The 24,135-nt window shown below is 39.9% G+C and overlaps 1 protein-coding gene across 1 annotated transcript in view; it reads left to right on the top strand.

Annotated features, from left to right (window-relative positions):
• CHN2 (chimerin 2) overlaps nt 1-24,135 on the top strand; it is a 191,928-nt gene that overhangs the window by 71,275 nt on the left and 96,518 nt on the right. The window contains exons 2-3 of the mRNA XM_054990757.1: nt 7,387-7,425; nt 10,829-10,884. Coding sequence (XP_054846732.1) covers nt 7,387-7,425; nt 10,829-10,884 — 95 coding nt within the window. The remainder of the gene's footprint in view (nt 1-7,386; nt 7,426-10,828; nt 10,885-24,135) is intronic.

Here is a 24,135-nt window from a genome sequence, read left to right as displayed (position 1 = left end):
TTGTTGTGCAGTTGGTTCCCATCATAGGGAACAATGGGGCTGGCTGGCCAGCCATCTCTGTAGGTGGTGGGGGAATTTGAGGGAGGGTGTCTGTGGTTCAGGTGCTCTTTCACAGGGACCAGCTGGCACTCAGAAGTGTGCCCACCATTGTGGCACCCCTGGGCTGTGCAGACTTGCCCAGGGAAAGAGAGTTTAGAAGTTCCCAGCATAGGGAACAAAGGGAGAGGGCTGGCCTTTGCCAGCCTGTTCCTGGGGTTATGGGTGTAGGGCAGGTGGGGGTGGATTTGGGTCTGTGAGGGGCTAATGTGGGGATTTGGGTCTGTGTGTGGCAGCTGGGGGGGAATTGGGTTTGTGTGGGGCTGTAAGGGGTGGACTTTAGGGGCTGAGAGGACCTACTTGGGGATGCCATGAAATGGCCCCCCCAAGTGGGAGCAGTCTGAGCCTTGGTGGGGGGTGGGAGGAAGGGTGGGAGAAGGGCCCCAGAGGGCTGGGGGGCATTTTGCATGCAAAATGCCACCCCTGGCAACACAAGCCTCCCCCAGCTGTCAGTGGTAGAGATGAGAGCAGAGCACCTACTTGGGGAGGCCATGAAATGCCCCCCCAAGTGGGAGCAGGCTGAGCCTTGGTGGGGGGTGGGAGGAGGGGTGGGAGAAGGGCCCCAGAGGGTTGGGGGGCATTTTGCATGCAAAATGCCACCCCTGGCAACACAAGCCTCCCCCAGCTGTCAGTGGTAGAGATTAGAGCACCTACTTGGGGAGGCCATGAAATGCCCCCCCCAAGTGGGAGCAGGCTGAGCCTTGGTGGGGGGTGGGAGGAGGGGTGGGAGAAGGGCCCCTGAGGGCTGGGGGGCATTTTGCATGCAAAATGCCACCCCTGGCAAAGGAAGCCTGCCTCTTCATTTTTTCCCCATAGGAAATAATGAAGAAAGATCAGCAGCAGCATGCTAACAATATGCTGCTCCTTCGCTTTCTTATGGGAGGATGGGGGGACCTGCTTTGGGGGGCCATAACATGGCCCCCCAAAGTCCAATCTGTCTGAAACTTGGGTGGTTGTTAGAGAAGGGTTAGAGGAAGGTCCCTACCAATTTTGGGCTTATTTGGTGGGAAAATGCCTCCTCCAGGCGTCCTGGAAGACGGAGGCATTTTCCCATAGAAAAAAGCCGAAAGAATGCCGAAATAATGCCGAAAGAATCCCGAAAGTCGAAAGCCGAAAGAGATTCTTGTTTCGGCTTTCGGCTTTAACGATAGAGAATCTTCTTTCGGCTTTCTACTTTCGGCTATAGCCGAAAATTTTTGGCTTGCACACCCCTAGTCATACACTTACACAACACTTACACAGAAGGTGCATTCAGATTCAACATGATTAAGGGGAAATGTGCACAAACTCTGCCATGTTCCAGACTTACATAAACACCTGCCCCTTCCTTCTCCTCCCTTCCTACACAAAGAAGCATGGTTAACACTAACTTCAGTTACCCATGAAGTACAAAAGCAGGTGCATGGGTGTACTGGAGTCAGTTTCCCTTCAATAACCAGGAACGTAAGCCTAGATTAAACCTTGATTACTGATGAGAAAACTAACTCCAGTTAGTCTGCCTGCTTCTCTGTGAACCTGACCAACATCTAAAGCTATACTTTGGTGTGTGATCCAGAGGAGTTAGCCCTGTTAGTCTGTAGTAGCAAAATACTTTACTACTTTGGGGTGCGCGTGTGTGTGTTTGCAGACACACACCTGCCCCTTCCCTTCAGCTGTGGAGGTTGATGGTGGTGGCTGTCTCTTCCAACCCCTAATGAACAAAACCATTTCCTGACACTCAAGGCCTATTAAGGAATATTGGGATTGTCAAAACTATCTCCTTCGACCTCAAAATAAAACCATACTTGGCTCATTCCCAAAATTAGATTGTGAAAAGTCCAGTAAAACTATAGTGGAAAACAGAACCTTTACCTCTAGAATATGTCTGTGCATTTGTCTTTGCAGATGTATTACGCCAAGGATTATGCAATTACTATGATCAAAGTTGATGTTAATAAAGTAATTTAATAAGCATCCAGTGTTATGGCCTTGGGGTTTAAGGGGGAAAGTCAGTTTTAGTCTTCTGTCTTCACATAGAAAATAAGATGGAACAAAGGAGCTAAGATGCCACCAAGCAACTTACCTGAATAAGAAAAATCCATAATGACAAATGTAAGTCTCTATTGACAGAGTCATATTGAATCTAGACATTGAATAAATGGGACATATCTGTGAATTAATGATTGCTACACCAGAAGGAATCAAAATTACTGTATAAGTCATTTGTAATTATTAATGAAATATAGGTAAGTTAGCATTTATTTAAAGCTGATCCAATTTGCCAATTAATGAGATTTCTCAGTACTGGGAAAACATTATAATATGTATTAAATCCAAGATATCTGATATCAGAGCAAATTATAGCATCCAATTGTTCATGTTACTGGTATAAGACTTCTTGGGAGTAAGTAATCAGAGGATTGTGGAGTGGGTGACAACTGTATTTATACTGTTTATTGCCTTATACAAAGTCTCATTTTAAAAACAGCACTCTACAGTTAATCATTAACATTTCTAGTAAATAGATCTTACACGCAGGTATATAAAATGCACATGTATATATGTGAGCTCAAGAAATGTGCTTGAATTTTATTTCCATAAATAATGGAGGAGATGAGAAAACATCAAATTATTTTAATTAACTTGCATATTTTATGCAGATTGCATCATCAATCTACTTGATTTTATTATTATATTAATCACAACCCTTGTATATGGTGCCATGACAGGCCGTATAGCAGGAGTAAATGGGGCCTGCTGCTGAGAAGACAAGCACCACTCCCTTGCCAGCGGATGTTGCATTAGAGGTAGGACAGTGAAATTCGCATTGTGCAGGCATGAGACGACTCACTGGTCATGCATGGACAGGGTTCTACTGTCCAGCATCTACACAGTTGCATATTGCTGACAGTGCTTACTAATAAAAATGGAAATTGCATTACTTCCCTCTCTGCTCATCAGAATTGGTTATTTACTATTGCCATGCCACTTTGCTGGCTGTTATGCTCTCCATGTTGTGAGAATCCATGATATGTTTGCACGAGCAGTGAGTTCTTACAGTTGGGAAGGGTTGCTATGCCAGGGCTAATGCTCACATCATGGTTGTGATCCTGTGAACTCAGAGTAACAGAAATAGGAGCACCACAATAGCCACAGAAGCAACCAACAGACACTTCCAAACCATCTCTGAAAATTCCACTGCCACCCACAGATTAGCAATAATTTACAGATGGGCTTAAGATCACTCCAGCTCCAGGCATACCTAGCTCAGGCTGCAAGCCTGTTACCATGAGCTGGACAATTAATGATGTTTCAGAAATTAATTATTTTTTCATAATAATGAGATTATATGGATGAGATGGCAGCAGGAAAAGGGTCCCATTCCAAATGTACCCAACCCAGAGAAATTATGCTCATGCACCATATTAGTCATACATGGAGGGCAACATTCTGTGTGCAGTGATGGTTGGTTAACTCTATGATGTCCCCCGAATTAGTCTTTCATGGGACCATAGAGGCCTGCATAGGTAGGAGTCTGCTCCACATCAGAAAGTTCAACTTGCACTGTGTGACAGAACCTCTAGCCAGGTAATATCCAGGAAATACCATATAACATATTCACTGCTGCCTCTGTAAAAAGAATTAGAATTTTGCAGGACAAAAACAGATAAGGGCTACTTAAAAAAGAAATAACAGAAGCTATAACTACAGTTTCACAGCAGGTTTAGGTTAGTGAGAAAGCTCATGATGACTAGAAATGGGCATGAACCGAAATACGAACCAAGGTTTGTCATGAACCAAGTCAGTTTATGGTTCACAAATCAACGGTTTGTCAGAGCCCATTTCTGACGAACAGTGATGAACTTCAGGCCAGTTCATTTGTTTCGGTTTTTAGTTTGTCACTAGAGCCGTGCACCCTCTTGGGTTCCAAGAAGGTATTTAAATGCTTAAAAGCAGAGTATTTAAATGCTTTGGTATTCTTCACAAAGATTCAAGAATCTTTAGGGGGCACACTGAAACTCAAAGTAGCACTTTTCTTGCTGTTTGCAAACAGCAAGGAAAGTATTGCTTTCAAACGCCTGCCGCTTCTCAGCTGATGGGAAGGGAATTCTCCCTTCCGCCAGCTGAAAAAAGCTGCCGACTTTGAAGGCAGCAACACTTTTCTTGGTGGCAAGAAAAGTGTTGCTGCTTTCAAATGCTCCCCCCCCCTTTTTCAGCTGAGGGAGGGAAAGGAGGGGGTCCCTCCTCCCTCTCTCCTCCCCTGAAAAAAAGCTGCCAGGACTTTGAAAGCAGCTTTTTTCAGCTGATGAGAGGAGAATCCCCCTCCTGTCAGCTGAAAAAAGCTGCCGTGTTTGAAAACAGCGACATTTTTCTTGTATGGCAAGAAAAGTGTTGCTGCTTTCAAATGCCTGTTGCTTTTTTCAGCTGCCAGTGTTTGAAAGCAGCTTTTTTCAGCTGATGGGGGATCTCCCTCCCATCAGCTGAAAAGCAGCTGGCATTTGAAAGCAACACTTTTCTTGTCTCTTGTAAGCAGCAAGAAATGTGTTACTTTCAAACTTCCCACCCTGCTTTTTCACTCAATGGGAGCAGGAGGTGGGGGTTCCCTCCTCCCCCTCCCATCGGGTGAAAAAGCAGCAGGGCAGGAAGTTTGAAACTTTCCTTGCTATTTGCAAATGCAAACAGCTAGAAACATACTGCAGCTGCTGGCCCAGAAGTGACAAACCACAAACCAAATGAACTGGTTTGCAAACTGGGCAAATTCATGGTGGTTCGTGGTTTGTGGTTTGTCGCTTTTCATGAACCATGAACTGCCATGAACCACCATTTTCCTGGTCCATGCCCATCTCTCAGGGCTGGATCTAGGATTGCTGGCACCCAGGGCAACCCTAATCTGAGCCCCTCGTGCACGCACAGCACGCATGCGCTCCCAGCACTGTGTGATGACATCATTTCGGTGATGTCATCATGTAGGGTGGAGCAGTGGAGGCAGTGTGCAGGGCTGGGAAGCCGCCTGCGCCATTCGCCTCCCTGCAGGCAAATGGCATGGGCGGCCTTGTAGACCCCCCCCCCCACGCTGCCTTTCGCCTGCTCTGCAGGACAGGGGGGCGCCGGCTTGCTGCATGCCCCCTGTCCTGCAGGGCAGGCAAATGGCAGCTCAGGGGGCTGCGAGGCCACCTGCGCCATTCGCCTGCCCCGCAGGAGAGGGAGCGGCCGGCCGCCCCCTGTCCTGCAGGGCAGGCGAATGGTGCGGGTGGCCACACTGCCTTTTGCCTGCCCTGCAGGACAGGGGCGAATGGCGCGGGTGGCCGTACTGCCTTTTGCCTGCCCTGCAGGACGGGGTATGTGGCAAGCCACCCGCCCCCTTTCCTGGGGGGCAGTTGAAAGGCAGCGCAGGGGGCTGTGAGGCTGCCTGCACTGCTGCCCACACACTCCCAGCAGCTGCAAGGCTGCCCGTGCACTCCCAGGGGGCTGCGAGGGTGCCCGTGCTGCTGGCAGCTGCTCCTGGCACCCCCTCCCTGGCGGCGCTGGGGGCAGACTACCCCCCCTGCCCCCCTCGATCCAGCCCTGCCATCTCTACTCATGACAGACCATATGGACCCAGCCATCAGCCAGTAGACATTGTGTGAATTTGAAGCTGAATAGAAAGGCACTTGTTTACTCCACAGTTTGTACTCATGGGGAAAATGTGATTTAGCCACCACGTAATACACATCAATATACGAGATCTGTCTTCTTTGGTTTGGTTGTTCTTTGGCTACGTTGGTGGTATGCCATGAACGGCTGCAGTGTAAGTCAGAACTATATCCTATGTTGTGGCTTTTGAATGTAGACAGAAGTGGTGGGAGAAAAGTTGTCCGTGTTTTCTGTTGATAAAAACAGGAATGTTTTAACTTACACCATGACTTTTTCAGGCATAATCCTATATTATTGTTAGACAAGAAGCATCTTTAATTGAGCAGAGGATTCCGGATAGCTTTGTCCTCCCCAACCATAGCCCCAGCCCTCTCCTTGTACTGGCAGTCCCCCACTAGCATAGGGGGTAAATAGTGATGTACTAGCCTTCCACCAACTCAAGGACAGGACATTTTTTTTCCTGTTGGTGTAGCATCATACTTTGTGTGCAAAAGATATTGGAGTGATCTTACTTCGTCCATTGGGCATAACTTTCATATAGGGTCATATGCAAGACTGCAATTCTAGACATCGTTACTTGGGAGTAAGTTCCCTAGTGTCTAATGGGCTCTGCCTCCAAGGTTGACTGTAACAATTCTAAAAATAACCCTTGGCAGCAAAATAATTGGCAAGTTCTTAGTTTAGAGAGCTTTTTTTCTTTTTCTGTGTATCTGTTCTCTGATTCTCTTAAATTACTCATGACTAACTTGTTGCACTGATTTAAATGGGATTTAAGTGCAGCTAATTAAGATAACTAATCTGACATCCAATTAGTCTACTAGATATGGTAAAGGAAGCAGCTATCCTGTTTAGAAAGTGGAGCACAGCACACTTAAAACAAACGAGCATTTGAGAACATATGAGTGAACTTTATTCACTTACTTATTTGGTTGGTTTACAGTGTTTGTTACAGTAGCAACTGGGTTTAGTCTACCATTGTAATGGTTATTTATTTATTATAATTTTAACTTTTCTATGCCACTTTGAGTTCTATGTACAAGAAAAAAGTAGGATAAAAACATCTTACATACATACATAAATAACTTTGTCTGGTTTGGAGACCGTTCCTTAACTCAGTGAAACTACTCTGGAGTGAATTTGGTTTTGCGGATGTGGGGGGGACTTTGTCATTTGTTATTCTTAATAAATGTCTGCTCTATTGGCTGTGAAGAAAAGAAATCGTATAGTGCATTATATAGTTCCTAGATAGTAACTAGTTTTGTTTAAGCCATCCATCTTGTTATTCTGTAATCAAAACTGACTTAGAAATATTAATTTCTGTATTCATATATGCTGCTGTAGTTTCCATTCGTACTTTAGTATATCCTTTCAGATTCTAGTAGTTATACTGAATGAAGTAAAATATAATTTGAATGCCCTGTGCAGTTATTTTAAACATTGATAAAGCTACTTAGATATTAGTGAGAAAGAATCATGTTACCAGTTTGGGGAAATGGTCCCCAAGTTCTCACTCCTGGTGACATTAATATACTTCTGTCATGTATAGCACTGTATTGTAAACAGGCATATCATTCTCCTGGAAAAGCAATAACATTTTTACAGGTAAGTTTTGAAGTCTTTGTCAGTGAATTCACTGAGCTGCCGGTTGATTGATTTTTCCTTTTATTACTGTTCTAGATGCTGAAGAGTATCAGCCTCCAATATGGAAATCGTACTGTAAGTATTAGAAACTGGAAACCAGGGTTGGGAGGAGGCAGGATGTCAGAGTTTGAGAGATATCTGCTGACATAAGAAAGGCATCAAGTATGGTTTGGAAGATCAGATGAGATTTTTTTTAAAAAGCAAATGGAAGCAAGTGTGAGAGATTTAACTGAAGGACAGATCCTGCTATGATTCTCCAATAGAATAGAGAACCGGGAAAATACCGAACCATGTGGTTTGTGGTTCATTGCATTTCACAAACCATGAACTTTCATAAACTTGCCCTGGTTCGCGAACTGGTTCATTTGGTTCATGAAAATGTCACTTCCAGGGCAGCAGAAGGTCACTTCTGAGGTTGCATAAAGCTCAGCCCTCCCGTTGCTAGGAAACTTATTGATCGGCACCAGGCTGTCTGCAGTAACAAACTGAAAAACAAACCAAATGAACTGGCCTGAAGTTTGCGGCAGTTTGTCAGAAATAGACACTGACGAACCACTCATTCACGAACTATGGCCCGGTTCATGACAAATTTTGGTTCGTATTTTGGTTTGTGCCCAACTCTATTCTACGAATATCCTTTGAGAGCTTTCCCCTCCTAAAAATAACACAATATTTAACATTTGTATTGGAGTCAAAGAAAAGTGTAACTCTGCTTAGGGTCACACAGTTATGTACCATGAGATCATGTAGCTTATATTTTAAGACTTTCAAGAGTAAAAGAGAGAAAAAAAGTTCTTGCCAATATGATGCCAGGAGCTTAAAAAACCCTCTTTTGCATAAGCTTGATTTATTTTTTTCCATGTTCATTTTTTGCAAGCTAAAATTACAATTGCTGTTTTTCTTAACTGTGGCAGCAGTTCCCAAACAAAACAGTTCATTCTGGTCAACTCCCACTGATTTATAGGAACTTTTTTTTACATCTCTGAAGGTATATTGAATAAATTATCAATCATATTTATTTATTTATTTATTCGATTTTTAGCCTGTCCTCCACACCAACAGGCTCAGAAGAACGGAACTGATATGAAGTACACAGTTTACAATTCACTGGCTAATTTCCATATAAATGACTTGACTAATATGAATTCTAAACTCATCCTTTATTGCAAGGTTGAGTGCGGATAGTGCCAACTCACCCCCATGAAGCTCACTCTGCGCCCCCACCCCTTCATTTAAGATACTCTGTCATCACTAGTCTCCATTAATATGTGAATGATTTGGGCTGTTCAATTATTATACTATAGTTGTTTGGTTTTGTATGGATTTTAATTGGCATTGCTTGTTTTGATTGATTGCTGCTGGCCATTTGAAACTTTGAGAGGTGGAATATAAACATTTTAATGAATAAATATTTCCTACTTTGTCATTCAAAAGTTGAGATTCTTCCAGTTGGCTATGTAGACTTATTTAAATTAATTCTTCAATTCCTTCTCTTGTATTGTGCTAATGAATTATGAGCAGGAGGTCTCTGATATCCTTGGATGTTTTTAGGCATACTATGATTGCCCAGTCTTACAGTGCAGTACTGTATGGTACAGTAGTACCCATTGACTTCAATGGACTTAGAGTGGAACTGTGTCATCCTCACATTTAAAATAGGCTGTAAGGTTTACTTGTGCAGTGAATCTGAAACATTTAATTAAAATACACTATAAATGCAAAATATTAGCTCCTCTGTGTCAGCTGGGAACCTTTCCCCAAATATTTGTGACTTCAAATCAACTCACTCTTGCTTGATCTTTACTGCATGTATATTAACATGCATAGAGTAGAGTTATTTTCCAAATGCTCCCATCTGAAATAAATTCTAACTAGGTTTGGCTAACCCTTTTATCACTTACATATTCCCTAAAGATTTGCTTCCTCCATGATGCATAAAAAACCTTGCTGACTAAAGTAATTTTCTAATGTATTTCATTTACTTGTCGTATTACTGGCCAGCCCACTTACTGACATAAGATCATTAGAGCAGAAGCTGTAAATAGCTGTCAGAGAAAAAGCAGAAGGGAGCAGAAAAGTAAAGTAAAGTTGAAGGGAGAGGTGTATGAGATTTTAAAAATACTTACCTGTGTTTGTCACAACCATGGGCAACTTTGCATAAATGCTTACATTATTCTCTTTCTTTTGTTCTCTTCCACTTGCCTTCTTCAGTATTCTTTATATGTATGTTTGTAGCGGTTGTAACAATGAGAGGATTAAGCTGAATTGAAAGGTCTTGTGCACAACATTTTCATTTTAGTATATTCTGTTTTTACTCTCCCCCCCCAACTCATACATCCTGAACTAGTAACTCCAGTAAACAAATACTGTGCACAGACAATAGCTTTCAAAGACTACAAAGTAGTATTGTAGAGCTGTCATTGCCCGTGGCACATATTTCTGTTTGTGGTATCCCACCATGATCACTGAAGAAAGTAGTTTTGTAGGCTTTAGTAGTTTTGGAGGCTATATCTTAGAAAAGTCCCCAGATCAAATTTTTTGTAATATATGATTTGACATGACAGTCAAGGTTGTCTACAGGATGCCAGACATAAAAAGTAACTTTTAAAAAGTATTAAAAGATTAGCCATGTTGCCTTAGACTTTTTTTCCATTATTTGCTTGCATTCTCTTTCAATTCTTCAGTTCTAGCCCATTCCATTGTTCTGTTTTATTTGAGATCTCCGCAGGTTGTTTTTGATATTTTGTATTTCATATCTTGTAATCTGCCTTGAGTTTCAGTGAGAGAGACAGGCTATACATGAAATAAACAGATGTGACTCAAATAGTACTTTGTCAGACAAAAATTGAAACGGTTAATTATCTGGAAAGTAAATAGACAGAAGTTGCTTGTAATCTGGTGTACTCAGTTTCACATCTCCTTTGACAGATGCACAACTAGGTAGAAAACCTACAGTTAGAAAAACTGAGCCAACAGGTCTGGACCCTCACCAGTAAGCAGTTCCATTTTTAGCCCTCTATTATGTTTTTAGTTATCAACCAATTAGAGCTTGATCAGGGCTAATGCGACAGTAATAGCACGGGGCACCTCAGTTCAGTGAAGTGTCTAAACTCTCTCTAGTGATATCACTAGCTATCACTAGAGAGTCAAATCCATTTGACTCTCACAGTCAAATCCATTGCCATATAATCAGGTATGCTTAACATAGTACCAGTATCTTGCAGGTCTGCACTTGTAGTAGGCTGAAGGATAAGTAGATAAACCTCCCAAGAGAAATTGGAATGAATAGTGCTAATAACAATTACAAATTTATGGCCTAATTTCCATATAAATGATTTGACTAATACACGTTCCAAATTTGTCACTGTGTAATATTTCCATCATCCCATTATTTCCCTTTCATTTGATGTTTCTTTGAAGCATCGGGCTTATATTATCTAAATAACATTTGTATTTGTTGTGTTTTTATATTTGACAGTATATCAGTTACAACAGGAGGCACCTCGGCCCAAGAGAATAATTTGCCCTCGAGAGGTCAGTTCTACTTTCTCTACATCTTGTTAAGTCAAATGAATGGTCAGCGATAAGTTGACATTTGATCCTCACCTTTTCTGTGTACTGCATTTGATTTTTTTATATCCAAACTCTTGTTTCCGTAAATTACAAGGTGAATTGTTGAAAATATCAGTTGATATGTGCTATTAATATGGAATAATAAATCTTTAGCATTCATGTCATCAAGAGGTTGTTTTCAGCGTTATTTCAAGAATTTGTGTTTTTATTCATCAAATTTTTGTGTTTACCCATATTAGAGATGAAATATGATTTTTTGCAGCCAATGTCTTGCCTTTCCCTTAGGTGTACACTCCCCATTTGTTCTGTGAAAAGGGTTAGTTTTTGACAAACATTGCAGAAAACTGTTGAATTAATTATGCAAACTCTGCCTGCTGTCTAAAATATAAAGTCAATATACAAAATTGATAAGTCTGTTTAATTATTGGCTGTTTCCCTGTTTGCCTTCCCACAATTCCCAGTTAAATACCCTATTTCTTAGAGCATGTTCTTGCCAATTTATTCTTAAAATGGACCCTAGGAATGTCAGGTGCTATTTGCAACACATCCTGTATTGGCCACAGATTTTTATTTTTTGTCTTGCAAAAGTGAACTCCTCCTTATTAAATAGATACTTCCTTTCTAAGATGTTCCAACCAAGTGATGTTTGCAGAGCTCTTGCAAGGAACATGGAAACTCTTCTTAATGAAGGGCACAGACCTGCTGCACCCATTCATCAGAAATGCAGATGTGCTAGAAAATATTCATTCAAGTGGCAGGCTGTGATGTGTCAGGTGGTTGTTGATAAATAGATCTACTGGAAAGGTGGTTCCAGCCTGCCCTTTGAAATGAAGCTATAGCAAGTCAGTTATCTGTCACAGTGAAAGAATATGGTTGCTTGTTGGGAAAAGCACAGTTTCAAGTGAAAGGAAAAGAGACCTTCCCACTCAGCCATTTTATGGCAAGTCATCCATCAGGTAGCATTGTTTACGTAAGTAATTCTTCTTTGTTCTATGCAGACTCACAAAGGGCTAACCACAGATCATTCTGAGAGAAGGTGAGATAGTTTGTCTCATCTTCATTTCGCCTTCTCCCAGAAAAAAGCTGCATGGTTTAGTTTATCTGTCTCTTAAGTTGGATAATTCTCTTGCAGTGACAGCCATTTTTACTAAAATTGACTTAGAAGGGTATAACTGAGACCCTGCTGTTAATAGGTTTCAGTAGTCCTCATCTGTTTTATTAAGGATAAACCAAATTAGCTTAGAAACAAAACCTTTCAATCTTTTTACCAGTCTTGTTATTCCCTATATTTTAGAAATCTGAGGAGTTAATGTAACTTGAAAGCTCCACTAATAAACATTTTTACCCTTTACTTATTTAACACATTTTTATACAACCATGCCTCCATAAAGCTCAGGGAAGCACATACAGTTTTCCTCTTCCACTATTGTATCCAGACAACAACTTGTCAGGTAGACTGTGCTGAGTAACACTGATCAGTCCAAGATGTTTGTGACCTTCATAGCAGAGATATGAATACAGATCTTTTTTCCACTTGAGACCAAAAGCCTGATATTTTTCTGCCTTTTCAGTCAGCATATAAATTATGGCTACTTGAAGACAAGCGGTTATCAAAAGCATGCCCTTTTATGCAAAACATTGCAGAAACTGGGGAAGAATGACATCATTAACCCAGATGATGTCACATGAGCCAGTCTTAAATGTTTTCTCACTAGATAAATGGCTTAATTAAACATGCAGATATGGCACAGATGCAAGAAAAACAAATCTGTATATAACCAAACAGTTTGGTCTCCAGGGATTGTGTGTATATGTGCGTGGTATGTATATTAGAGATGGGCACGAACCTGAATACGACCCAAAAAACCCCACAAACAAGCCCAGTTTGTGGGTCGCGACTTGCGAACCAGTGGTTTATGGAAGCTGGTTTCCACAAACTTCCATGAACTGGTCTACTGGTTCGTTTGGGTTGTATTTAAATGGCCATTTCCCCAAGGAAATTGTGCTGTTTATTATCTAGATGTAGATCCATTCCTGTGCAATCTGGTATGGAGGAACTAAAATTAAGAGAAACATTGCATCCAAATGGAACTCCTTATTTGCCTGCAATGAAGAGGAGGAGGAGGAGGAGGAAGAGTATTAACGAAAAAATTTACCCTGCCTTTCTATCCTTACAAGGCCACCCAGACAGCTAACACACTTAAAATTAAAATATTTTAAAAGCCATTAAAACCAACACATAAATAGACCATTAAAAAAATTTAAAACCAGAACTTAAAATAAATTCAGAAGATAAAAACAACAGTGAAAACATTGGGGAGAGAGGTGGGATTGCAGAGGGAATGCCAAACAAAACAAAAAGTCTCCATCTGCTGGCAGAAGGCAGTAGCTGAAGGGGACAGGCAAATCTCCCTGGAGAGAGAGGCTTCTAGAGTTTTGTTTTCACTGTGGAGAAGGCCCTCCCCAAGATTGCCACCTGCCTAATCTCAGAAATGGGGGCACCGAAGCAGGGCCTCTGACGATGACTGCAGTGATTGGGAAGGTTCCTATGGGAGTAGGTTATGTAGGTCCAACTGTATAGGGCTTTAAATGTCAGCACCAACATCTTAAATTGTGCCAAGAAACAGACTGGAGTGATATGTTCCTCTGACCCACTGCTGCATTCTGCAGGAATTGAAGGTGCTGAACACTTTTCAAGGTCAGCACCAAGTAGAATGCATTCCAGTAATCTAATCTAGCTGTAACCAAGGCATGTACCTTTTTAAAAATAAAAGCTTGGAATTCAGAGGTTCTGGTTGATTGCGTCAATAGATCATTATAATGTAATGCTATAGTAATGTATCAATTAACCTTTTAAAAGCCCTTTATTAGAGGGGTGGGAGGAATAGCTGCTGTTGGCCTGTTTCTCAGGCAAGAAAAGTGTGGAAAGAAGCTGTTTTGTGGGGTGATCTGTTGGTACCACATTCACAGCAGCAATGGGAACTATACTGAGAATTATTGCCATGTTAAATATATCGTGTAGCAAGAAACCTTTTGACAGAGATTAAGATGAAGGGAATATAGATCAAGCTCATTTTCTGTCATTCATATAATGTAATGTCCTAATTCCATAAGCTTCAATTAATTTGCTTTCAAAAATATGCTTCCCCCATTCACCTGCCCATCGACTCCTGCATTTCTAAAAGTAATTATTTGTGACTTGATGACCTCTCTCTCTCTCTCTCTCTCTCTCTCTCTCTCTCTCTCACACACACACACACACACACACACACACACATTGTTCACTGAAGGCCAAATTTGTCTATTACTCTTTCTACTTAAAGATAGCAATATAACTTTCTGCTTATGGATAGGAATTTTATTCAATATGCTATAAACGAAACTATCACTAAAATGTGTATTATATACTGTAGAAGGCAGCAGGTAATTACTTATTTCCATTAGTAAAATTATGTCTTATCTCCCCCCCTCCCCTAATTTACATTACTCTAGCATATCTTTTGCTTCAGGACAGGAATTCCAAGCCTACCTTCTTTTATTAATAAAATATCATAGTAAGCATAGACATTTAAAAGTCTACATTGCTGAAAATTAGGAGTAAAGAGAATATACATTTACAAGGCATAGCTTTGAGAAGTGCCCACAGCATTAGTGTGACTATAATTCTGGATATCTCTTTGAATTAGTTCCATTCATCATCACCCTTTAAAGATTCACTCCTACAACGTTTTTATTCCATCATGTGATTAGGTTGAGATAGTCTCCAGTCTGGTAGGAAGATCTTTAATTGTTACTGCAGAGTGGGGGAACTGCTATGATCAAAATAGCCACCCATACCAGTTACATCACAAAGATGTCTCATGAAGTTGTTATATGGTGAGGGACTGGACAAAGCTGATATGATTTAGAGTAGAGCTGAAGATGCCTCATCAGTATCTCATTTGGTCCTTACCTTATCTCAACATTATTATATGTGCTTAGGAACAGTATGCTATCCATATTAAAATCACACAGTATTAGGCATGCCAGGTTGCCTGCTTTGGTGGGAAACCTCCTGCTCTCAGCCTCCATCTCCCACCACCACTTGATAGGAAGGTGGAGGAGAAGAGTGGGATGAACAGAGGTCCAAAATGCCATGATGTCACTTCCAGCTTCATAACTAGAAGTGATGTCTTATTGCTACGGGACGCGCTAGGATTTACCTGAAATTTTGTGGTTTTACCATAGAGTTTCAGGTGAATGCTAGAGTATTGCAGGATGTGGTGATGTTATTTCCCGTTATGCATCCAGAAGTTATGTTGTGGTATTGCTGGATGCTGTTTATATAAGTGCCACACACACACACACAGTATCCTGGGGATTGCCAGCCCTGCAGAACATATTGGAACATAACTGCCCCACTTGCCTTACTAACAGATGCCAATGTATCTCTGTTGGTTTACTCTGTGTGTATCCTTAGTGTAGGAGTCTAGAGAACCACAATTTGCACTTTTCATGTTGCTTCCTTAGAGGACTATAAGGAAAGAAGTATCTGGATGGCTGCCAAAGATCCATCTTTGATGCTGTTGGACAGATACGTTGCTTACAGCCAAAAAGTACAGAAGTAGACAAGAACATACTCTATATAATACCTGGGGAGGGGGAACCCAATGACACATTATAGTGTGCAGGCTTTCAAGTTCACCAGAACTCTTAATTAGGCCAGATGTTACAATCTAAAAAGATGAAAAAAACAGATTTCTCAAGTCATGATTCATGCCAATATATGGTAGATCTTCTGGCAGGCAAAGATGAATCAGATTTCAAGTTGATGCATGCCAGGGGCTGTTAAAGCAAGAGGCAATAAATCAGATTCCAGAGCAACAAGTCTCCTCAATACCCCTAATTTTGATGTGTCTTACAAATAGTACATGTGGACCTGGAAAATGATTGGTTAAGTATGTCTGAAGCACAAGCCTGCAAGCTACAAAGACATATCTAAGAATTCTCCTGCCATTTATCTTTATGAAAAGTTAGCATAAGAAGTGATCCTGAATTACTACCTTCTGAAGAATGTGACTCAGTGAGCAATCTGACAAACTAAAATGGTTCTAAAATTTCTATGCAAGAGATGAAAATGGCTTTCAATTAAATGACAGCAATATTCTGAAGTGTCTTACTTTAATGATCTCAGCAGTAGTCCTACACTAAGTGAAGTCAAGGAAGCTTCCATGCAACTGAGCACAGCATTTCAGCTATATACAAATAGTGAGAAATTAAGCTAGGTTGCAGCATAAGTAACATCACACGTGTTGGCAATTTATTTGTAAAATAAGCCTAGATGAAAGACCCTATAAGAAGGAAAGTTAATGCAATGCAAATATCATGTCTGGCTAAGTTAAAAGGGACTGATGTCAAATAGAAATGAAAGGTTTAAAAGGGATGGGAAAGGATGTTTCTGCAATGGGTTCTATAAAACGTGTGTGGGGGGGAGTTGTAATCAGTTTCTGTGCTTATACCATCATCCTAGATCACTTTTCTTATCAGAAGATCAATGTAAAATAGGAAAAAAGGAGGTAAAAGTGTGGCTGGCAGGCAAAAACTGGAGTGTAAAAATGTTTAAAACTTAGCCTATATCTTCAACTGTGGCTCTGAGATAGATGAAAAGGTCCCACAGTAGAAACTGGAAATAAGGAACCATATCTTTGTTTTACTTTGATACAATTGAAGACTGGACACAGATCAGGATTTAAAAAAAACAAATATGTAGTTAGTAGTACACCTTGAATTAGCTCACATAAGGAATGCTATGAGCTTCTGTGAATCCATATGTGTTGCAATTTTAATTTGCTGAGTTTTGAAGATTCTGGAGAGCTTTGAACTGTTGTTTCCAGTTCAGCTTGATGTTTTATTTGCATGCCTTGTTTGTTGTCTTGTGAAGAAAGGGCACAGTACAATCTGCAAGATCGAATAGTTAGTTTTTGAAGACCAAGAGATCCTATCAAATCATTTTGCAAGTTTTTCAGTGCTCGTTTTCCCTCTTCCTACCATAATTGTACAAGTTTGGCACCGCAGTCCTAAGCAGAGTTCCACCCTTCTAAGCCCATTGATTTCATTGGAATTAGAAGGATGTAAGCCTGCTCAGCATTGCAATGTAATCCTATCTAATTATCCCTGTTTGTGGATGCTTCTAAAATGCCCTTCGACTGAATTGATCCCATCCTACCCCATGTGTTTGGTACTCTGATTTACCTGCTTCTGGTCACAGAACAGCATGTATTTTGTTATCCATCATTCATTCATTTTGATTTTTTGATTTTATAAATTCCTACTCAGTTTGCTGTTCCTGCAGCTTTCCATTTCTTTCGCAGATGGTATTTGTTTTATGCCACTAGTTAAGTTGTATACACATGTGAAACTCAGTCCAATTTTTGGGTTTTTTTGGTTTTGAGCTTCCTGATCCATGCACACAATCACATTAGAATGGCTTTTTGCAATGGAAAGCTTAACAGTACATATACACTGAAATTAAATTTTAAACTCCGTTACCTTACATGAAATTTCACATATAGGAGAATCTATGTGTGAGATTTCAAAAGATAAGAGAATGGAAGATTATCATTGCAGTAAGCCAGTGACTTTAAAGTATGGCATGTTTCTCTTGGGAATACACAGAATTTGACAGGGAAAATCAAGGTCATCTTCGTTTCTGTGCAGCCAGCTTCTCATCTCCCAAGTCTAATGTCCTCTTCATTTCTATTTTCCACCAAGTTTCTATCATATCTATATCTTTGCAACTATTGCAGTGCCCAAGGCTCCTTTAGTATAATTGCTCTTACCTTTATATCATTTCTTGTTGCAATGTGACTTAGGTTTTGTCATTCCTCTTTCTCTCCCTGTACTCTGTCTATGTCAATAGCTGTGTTCTGGACTTTGTACAGCTCTCTAATGCACTCCTTAAATTTTCCCGTAATTACCAGATTAGATGATTAAGCAATATAGATGGGTGTGGATGAAAAAATGTTGTGTGGCTGTAAAATGATCACCAGTTACCAACAACTGGTAAAGATGACTGCCTCTTCCCAGTTACAAAATCCTAGATAAAATCTTTAATGTTTGATTTCCATCCTTAGTGAAACAATCCTGGGAAACTTCCGGGCATGTTAGTCTGCTGCAGCCAGATCCTTTGCGGCCCTTTAAAGATTAACAAATGGCAAAAGCTTTTGTGAGCCAGAGCTCATTAGATACATGAAATTAGTACAGTCAATATCAAGAACATTTCCATAGGGTAAATAGATAAAAGTTCACAAAAACACAGCATTAGCAGGAATCCAATACAACATAGTGGTAAAGTCTATGGTTCCTAACTCATTAATGGATCATCTGAGATCCCCTCCCTACAATACACCCCTCCTATCTGAGTAAAAAAGTCTTTTTGAATAATTCAGTTTTGCATCATTTGCAGAAATCCAGAAGAGTGGGGGCTCTCCTGACCTCAGGCAGGCCAATCCACAGGGTAGGGGCCACCACAGAGAAAGACTGTCTTCTGTTTAAAATTGCACAGTTAGGTGCATTTAATTTATTCCATCAAACTTTTTTGGCTTTCTTCTTCACCTCAAGACTTCCATTTTAGACAGATGAAACAAACTGTTTGATCACATTTTGATTCTCATTCACTATTTTCCTTTTGTATCATTTTGATATTTATGTACAAATGTTTTTTGTGTTTTAAAAACAAGGTCCATTTTTATTATCAAAATTATTATTATTATTTTATTATTACTTTAGCATTTGATAGATTCTTAGGGTTGCCAGCAATGGAAGCCTTTCAAGAAGCTATGTTGCACAATTGTGTGACTTCATTTCTGGTTTATACCTTGGAAGTCTAGGAATTTGTTCATCTCTGTTTTTACCATAAAGATGTGTGAATTCCTAGAGTGTCATGACATCATTTTCAGGTACCAATTGGAAATGGTGTCACAATATTGCACATCTTCATGCAGCATCACACCCCGCCACTTGCTCCTGCTAGAGTGGGACCTGGAGCCCAAGGACAAGAGCTTGCCCTATAAGATACCAGTACACAATAATTACTACAAGTAGTGATGTGGAAGATTAGATAGGAAAATTCATCCGCTTAAACCAGCTATTCAGAAGTGCTTAGTTATATTGTATCAAAAAAAAAGACAGGACTAGCCCTTGGAACAATTGCATAGGCAGAGATTGGGAACAAGAAGAATATAAAGGGAAACACAAATAGAGAAAGGCAATCCTGAGGAAAGGGGTGCAAATAGAAATATGGGGGCTGTCCTGTCCTCTTGGTGTCCTAGACGTTCTTCACGTTGACTCCTCTTGAGTGGCAATCAGATACTGGAAGGAACAGGAAAAATTCAGACTGGTATCCCTTCCCTCCCTCCACAGACTTTTCTCCATGCTTCTGTTTCTGGCATTTTCATTCCCCAAATACTTGCTCCCTTTTTCTCGCCCTCTACCTCCCCACAACAAATCTCTCTCACTAGCCAGAATTCAACTTCTTGCTTCTCATTAAGAGTTTTCTTCATTGGGAAGCAGGACAGCTACACTTAATGCTCAGATGAGAGCATAAAAAAGCTGAAAGCTTCATAAATACGCATATTTGCCTTTTCCCTTGTTTTACTTCACTTCTAGTAATTTTTGTACACTGTTCACTTTTAATAACTGAAAGTGATTTTATCCCACTTTTCAACTAAAACTTGACTCCCAAAACAGCTTATGGATTCAAAAGACAATACTTGTCACCAATTCAATAAAAATGTTCTTGAGTGGTGGGGGGGAGTAAATACTCAGCCAACTGTTTCCTGCTCTTTCTCTGATAAATCCAACTGATAGCAGTTGGAATCTGGAGTTCAGCCTAGTTGCTAAGGAAGAGTTTTTAGATGTGATCGCAAGATACAAATTGCAAACGCTGGATTTTTTTTCTTCAAAATCAGTTGCTTTCTTTGAAATCTTGACGATCTCAACTAATGATAAAACATTGTCTCTACAATTTGAAGCTGCAGAGAAATATTAAGAATATTCTGAAAAAATTCTGCTAAATGCTCTGAAATAATATTTATTTATTGAAATAATATTTATTTATTTAAATATTTATAACCTGCCTGTTTCCTCGAGACTTAAGGCAACAAATAACAAAATAAAAACAATACACAGCTTAAACAATATACAGTTTAAAATGCAGCCCAATCTGCCACAACTGTTTACTGCCCACTAATGGCAGGAGATTTAGGGTGCAGGGACACGGGGCGGGCACCATTGGAGTGATGGCAGGATGTCACTTCCGGAGAGAACACTATAGCAGGAAGCCTGGTAGCCCTAGCCTCCACCAAATGCCTCTAGAACAAAACAGTCATACATGCCCTTTGAAAAGCAGCAAGTGAAGGCATCCTCTCCACCCACTTGGGTAGGCCATTCCAGAAGAATGAAAAAGCAGTGATCAAAATGTTGCTATATAGACAATGCTAGCAGAGGGCAACCTTTTATCTTCATACAATACATTCTATACTTTATGAAACATAAGAGTTTTAAATCCATTTATATTGGAGCTAAAGTATATATTATTTAGCTTCTGAGGCATTAGAAGACTCTTTGTTCTTTAATAATAGAATGCTTATTGCATCTGTTGCCTTTGAGATGCACTTTGGTGTTTGCTTAAATTTACAGGCTTCCTTAACTCCTCCCCCCATGAAACCATTTTCAGAATTTCAAAATATAATTGGTTTTTTTGAAAGGCTGTTTAAGCTAGGGTCTGATGATGGGCAACATTTAACAAATTAGTAAATTAATTACATGCAACTTGGATTACCAACTGGCATGGCTTGGGGGAAATGCTCTGGTCCTGTAATGGAAGTGCGGTGGGTTTGTATTTATCTTCATGCCACTTCAGCTGCACGTTTGCATGTATGAAGGCTCTGTTAATATAGTGGAACATTTTTCTTCAGGCCAGTCAGCAACCCCAGAAGCAACTTTCATGTGCAAAGTGACAGCTGCTTGAACACTGCTAATTTTACCAACAAACTGCTATATGAATATTGTATATTAGGCCTGGCTTAGCAGTATTGAACACATCTTTGCATTCAGCTGCCCTAAGATAGCCTTTGTGATACCTTATATATGGTGTAGTCAGATTGTTGGGTTGGGATCTGGGAGAGCCAGGCTTGAATCCCAACTCAGCCACAGAAGTCTGCTGGGGGATCTTTGACCCGTCACACAGTCTCAGCCTAACCTACTTCACAGGGTTGCTGTGAGGATCAAATGGAGGAGAGAGAGAGGCTTCTCTCCCCCCTCCCCCCAGTTTGGGAGTCAGTTCACAGTCAGGGAAAGGAGCGATGAATGGAGGCATTGTATTGAATTATCCATTGGGCTGCAGCACACAGCCACCACACAATGATTGGAAGATTAGCTAATGCCAAGGAAGAGCATCTGGAATATAGGAAGAAAAAAGGGTGTGCATTTGTTTGGGTGTAACTCTTTTTTTCCTTAAAGTAAATAAGGTCTGTATAGTAAAACACCAAAGAATCCATAGACCTGGTTTTGCAGAGGTAACCTGGTATCGATAACACCGAGAATTCTCTGTCTTAATGGATTCAAATGCTGATGACCAGCAGAGCTCAGCTAAGGAGGAGTTCTCATCTTATTGATAGTGGGTTGCTTGATTTTGCTGGTTCTTTCCTTGTTCCTGCCCTCCACTGATAGTAACCTCAACTCTTTTTGTTACCTGCTTTTAGTGCTTTCTGCTTGTAGTCTTTTCAGGGTGTTTTTAATGCTACTGAATTTTTAGTTTTTTATGATTAAAAAATTCTGTCTTGTAAAATTGTAAGCTTACCTCAAGAACCAAATTGGGTAGACACAACAGCATTTTAAATTAATAAATTACATGTTTAACTCTATATCTATTACTGAATTGGGGAATGACTTGGCCTATAAGGTTGGGACCTTTTAGCCCACCATAGGGCTACAATGGAATTAAGAACTAAAGATTTCCTTAGATATTCCTTTCATTTTGGAAAACTACCTGCTTTTTTAGTGTATATTACATCAATGTATGAAAAAGTAGCATATATATATAAAACAAATTCTTTTAGTTCAGTTTAGTACCAGGAAGCCTTTAGGAACTTCAGGAAATCATTATATCAATTCACTGTGATTTGGGTGCAGATTATTTGCTTCAGATGGGAAATTATGACTTTGGGACATATTCTTCCCACATGCATTAGTCACAGTAGATTTCTGGGAAGTTTCTATTGTTCACTGTCATAACATTCTCTTGTAGTAGTGTTAACCTTGCTGACAAAGGATCTGTGTGCACTGTAGCGTATTATCCAAGGAGAAGGAATATATACATTTACTGACGCAGCAAAGGTTCATATCATGATCCTGAAGTAATTGACAAATGTTTTCAGTGGAATATCCTTCTATATAATTCTGATTGAGAAGGATTACAACCCCAGGGCAACATCTCACGCTTATGCTGGAGGTTATGTTTGTACCTATTTATTTAGCCACAGTTGATCTAACAATCTGTCCATCCTTCAATAGTGTACTGTAAATTTTCTCAAAGTTTCTCACTCAGGATGGATTTTTTGGCAGGCAAAATTTTCAAATATTCTGAACATTTATATTACTATAAGATGTGCTGTCCTGATCTTGGCCATGCCAGAATCTCTGCAAAAACAGTCATTCTTAACATTATAGTCAGGTTATGGTGATGCTAAAATGTTGCCCTGAGATCCTTGAAGGGAGAGTAGGATTAAAAATACAGCAAAGAAATAGACACTAGCCAGTGCAAAAATGTTCCATTGTTGCTATTTGGGTTGCAAGTTGGGATTGTGAGCCTTATTGAAATATAAAGATATCAAGATCTTACTACCAACCAGGTGAAAAAAGCCTTTTTGAAACTTTAAGGATAAAGAACATCTTACGAATTCATCCATAATTTCAGACCATCATTGAACACTTCAGCAATAAGTATTTAAATTAAAGACATTTAAAATATAATAGCCAGATTTATTCTCCAAATATTAGACCAGCATTGCAGAAAAACACGATGTGTCGAACTTTGTAAGGAACTGCCCCCTGCTGGCCCAGCATGTGTTTGCTTATAAACTCCAAATTAAATTTTCAGTGGTAAATGTGGCATTCACAATTTCCCCATTGCATTCTCCTGATAAATGATGAAATCCGGCAGGCATTGTTGCTATGAAAACACCACTAATTTCAGTAAAATGAATAGCAAGTTCTTGATAGTTTGCTTCCTTAGGAGCAGTCTGAAGTGCACTTTATTGGAAGTAGGTTGCCAGTCTATTAAATTCTGCCTTTTTAAGAAGCTGGTTTGCAGATAAAAGTATTGTTTTGTTTTTAATTGTTCTTTTCAGTTTTTAAAGTATTCCTTAGAATTCATACTTTCCATAAATTCAATAAGTAGCGTTTGATGCACATTGTAAGTAAGTTACTCCGAAACAATAACAATTTCTTTGTTTTGTTTGGGTTGTGAAAGGCAAAACTGACAATGAGAAGCAAAATCAAGATGGTGTAACAAATCAGTGATTTTAATGAAAAGGCAATTAAACAATTAAAGCAAGCCAAAGCAAATTTATGTACATTGTTGGTAGCTTGGTTATGGGACAACCCTATGAACACTTAGCTAAATCCCTGTTGAACACACTGCATATCACAGTGTATCAGTTAAGATTAAAGTATTTCAGCATTAGCAATCAGATAAGGAGTACAAAGACAAATCCTATGGAATGAAGTTTTTTTTAAAGCCCAGTAAAACCGATGTTTTCTACATCTTTTCTTGGGTCTTCTAGGGGGCACATGAGCTACTCTGCAGCAGCTAGTGAGCTACTGGTAGTTTATAAGCTAGCTGCTAGAGACCCTTGATCTACCATCTCATCTGTAGGTGAACCTCATTTCATTTTTTTAAAAAATGGTTTGATGTGTTTGCTATAATGGTTGTAGTGAATTGCCCAGATCTAGCGATCTAGGATTCCAGTGCATTCAGAGTATACCCACTTACATGGGCTTCCCATTTATTTCCACAGAGGGCATAATTGTGCACATATATTCCATTGCATCAAACCACAAGTTGGGACCTGGAATTTGGAAAAATATTCCTTCTGTTCTTCTACCAGCTTCAGTGTTAACTTTTAATGCTATTAATTTACATTTAACTTTGTTATTCATGATCTTTTATTT

The sequence above is a fragment of the Eublepharis macularius genome, chromosome 11, assembly GCF_028583425.1.
Source record: "Eublepharis macularius isolate TG4126 chromosome 11, MPM_Emac_v1.0, whole genome shotgun sequence".
NCBI lineage: Eukaryota > Metazoa > Chordata > Lepidosauria > Squamata > Eublepharidae > Eublepharis > Eublepharis macularius.
This window is presented reverse-complemented; position numbering and strand designations above follow the sequence as displayed.